Source organism: Suillus subalutaceus, assembly GCF_016647625.1.
Source record: "Suillus subalutaceus strain FC151 chromosome Unknown DFJ58scaffold_108, whole genome shotgun sequence".
NCBI classification, from domain to species: domain Eukaryota; kingdom Fungi; phylum Basidiomycota; class Agaricomycetes; order Boletales; family Suillaceae; genus Suillus; species Suillus subalutaceus.
The window spans coordinates 176,298-177,985 of record NW_024540357.1 but is presented as its reverse complement, the minus strand read 5'-3'; the positions used below and the strand labels follow the sequence as shown (position 1 = coordinate 177,985).

General features: G+C 50.4%; 1 protein-coding gene across 1 annotated transcript; it reads left to right on the top strand.

The window, feature by feature from the left end:
- Positions 1 to 52: 52 nt before the first annotated feature.
- Positions 53 to 1,412, top strand: DFJ58DRAFT_731617 (uncharacterized protein; the record flags this gene model as incomplete). The annotated part of the gene is made up of 5 exons (XM_041386064.1): positions 53 to 267; positions 342 to 421; positions 477 to 650; positions 701 to 747; positions 777 to 1,412. The coding sequence occupies 5 exons, from the start codon at positions 53 to 55 to the stop codon at positions 1,410 to 1,412; spliced, it is 1,152 nt and encodes a 383-aa protein (XP_041240371.1).
- Positions 1,413 to 1,688: the final 276 nt, after the last annotated feature.

The following is a 1,688-nucleotide window of genomic DNA, read 5'->3' as shown; positions in this document are numbered from 1 at the left end:
AGCCAGGAGGTCCCGGTATGTTCAAGCATTATCAGCGGCTGTAAAAAGAGTCATGGCTGAATTGTCCGATGATGAGTTGGAGAAGGCGAAAGACACGGCAAGATGGTCCAGCAACTTTCCTCCTCCCGAGATACAAGCACAAGTGGCTCGTAAGAAGGGACCGGCGTATATGGAGCACTTTTCGAAGGAGATGTGGAGGCAATGCGGGATGAGAGTGTTTGTGATGTCGGCATGGAAGAATGAACAGGGAGAGGTGCTGTTCGGGATGTAAGTCAATTTTGTCATCGCAGATCTTCGATCTCAATACATTTCATGCAGGCACGATGATAACGAGGCATTAGGAGATGGGGAAAGTTTCATGAAGACGAAGGACTGGGAGACATCGAGCCAGTTTGGCAGGAGTACGCGCAGGAACAATTCGGTGAGTGTTTGATCTCTGGCTACTGGAATGAATTGGTTGATCTTTGTCATGATAGGTGCTGGGGCACGAGATGGTGGGCGACAGGTGAATGGAGGTCGAAAGAGAATCAGGAAGCCTGCTTTCGAACTCGAAATTGATGGGGATGGGATGCCGGTGCTTCCTGACATCACCGAGACGAAACTCGAGGAGAAGAAAGCCATCGTCAGAGCATTTCTCACATCGCACTATCGTGAGTCCGTCGTCGCAACACCCGAACATTTGTTGAATGCATTTATACAGGTATCTGTTCTGGGATTGTCAAGGCAGTTGTGCCATGGAGCGCCATCGTACAAAGTCAGGATGACTTTGTGGCAAGACATATCTTCCGGCGGATGTGGACTTGAAGGAGCCTTCGAAGTTGCAACATTGGGACACGACCACCTTACTGAATTTCTGGTATGCTCGGCAGGAGAAAGGCGAAGGTCCAACATTCCTGTTCAAAGCATGGAGGAACAGAGATGGGGACATGGTAGCCTCGGTTGTATCCGGAAATTCACCTTCTCATCGGACTCATAATGCCAGACGAGTTATGATCCGAAGGCCTCGGAATTCATCGACCGAAACTGACAGTGATCCCGAGGCCAATCACGAGAGTGATCCAGAGAGCAATCCCGAGGACGACACTCATCACATGGAGGATGATGCTGATGATGACACAGAGGAAGGTAGATCCCCGCAAAAGAGACCCAGAACAGAGCCTGGTCCTTCGACAGCACATGAAGGGACAGCGGTCCCACATGCAATTCCAAAGCCTCGCCCGGTCAATGCAGGGAAGACTGGTGCACTGCTGACATCGCGAATGGGCGACCTCCTGACTGGGCTGACTGCGAGAGTCACTCGCAATGTTCAGGAGGATGGTGCAACAGAACGAGTCAATAGGTCGCCGGCGCTGAAGAACATGCAGGGAAGGAAAGCGGTGATTGAGCCATCGGCGAGGACAAACCCGGAGTAAGTCAACACAGCAGCCATTGGACACAAGCACTCGAGTGACGAGAGCAAGGGGAAAGAAGTAATGGGCTGATACTACACTGCCTGCCATTACCCTGCTTGTATTTACATGTCAATGTGTAAACTTTCATATATCAGACCTAATATGATATGCAGAGTCCCCACTAGTCAATATCGATTATTGAGTCCCGACTATTGAGTCCCGACTATTGAGTCCCGACTATTGAGTCCCGACTATTGAGTCACAACATTGAATCCCGACTATCGAACCTCGAGTCCC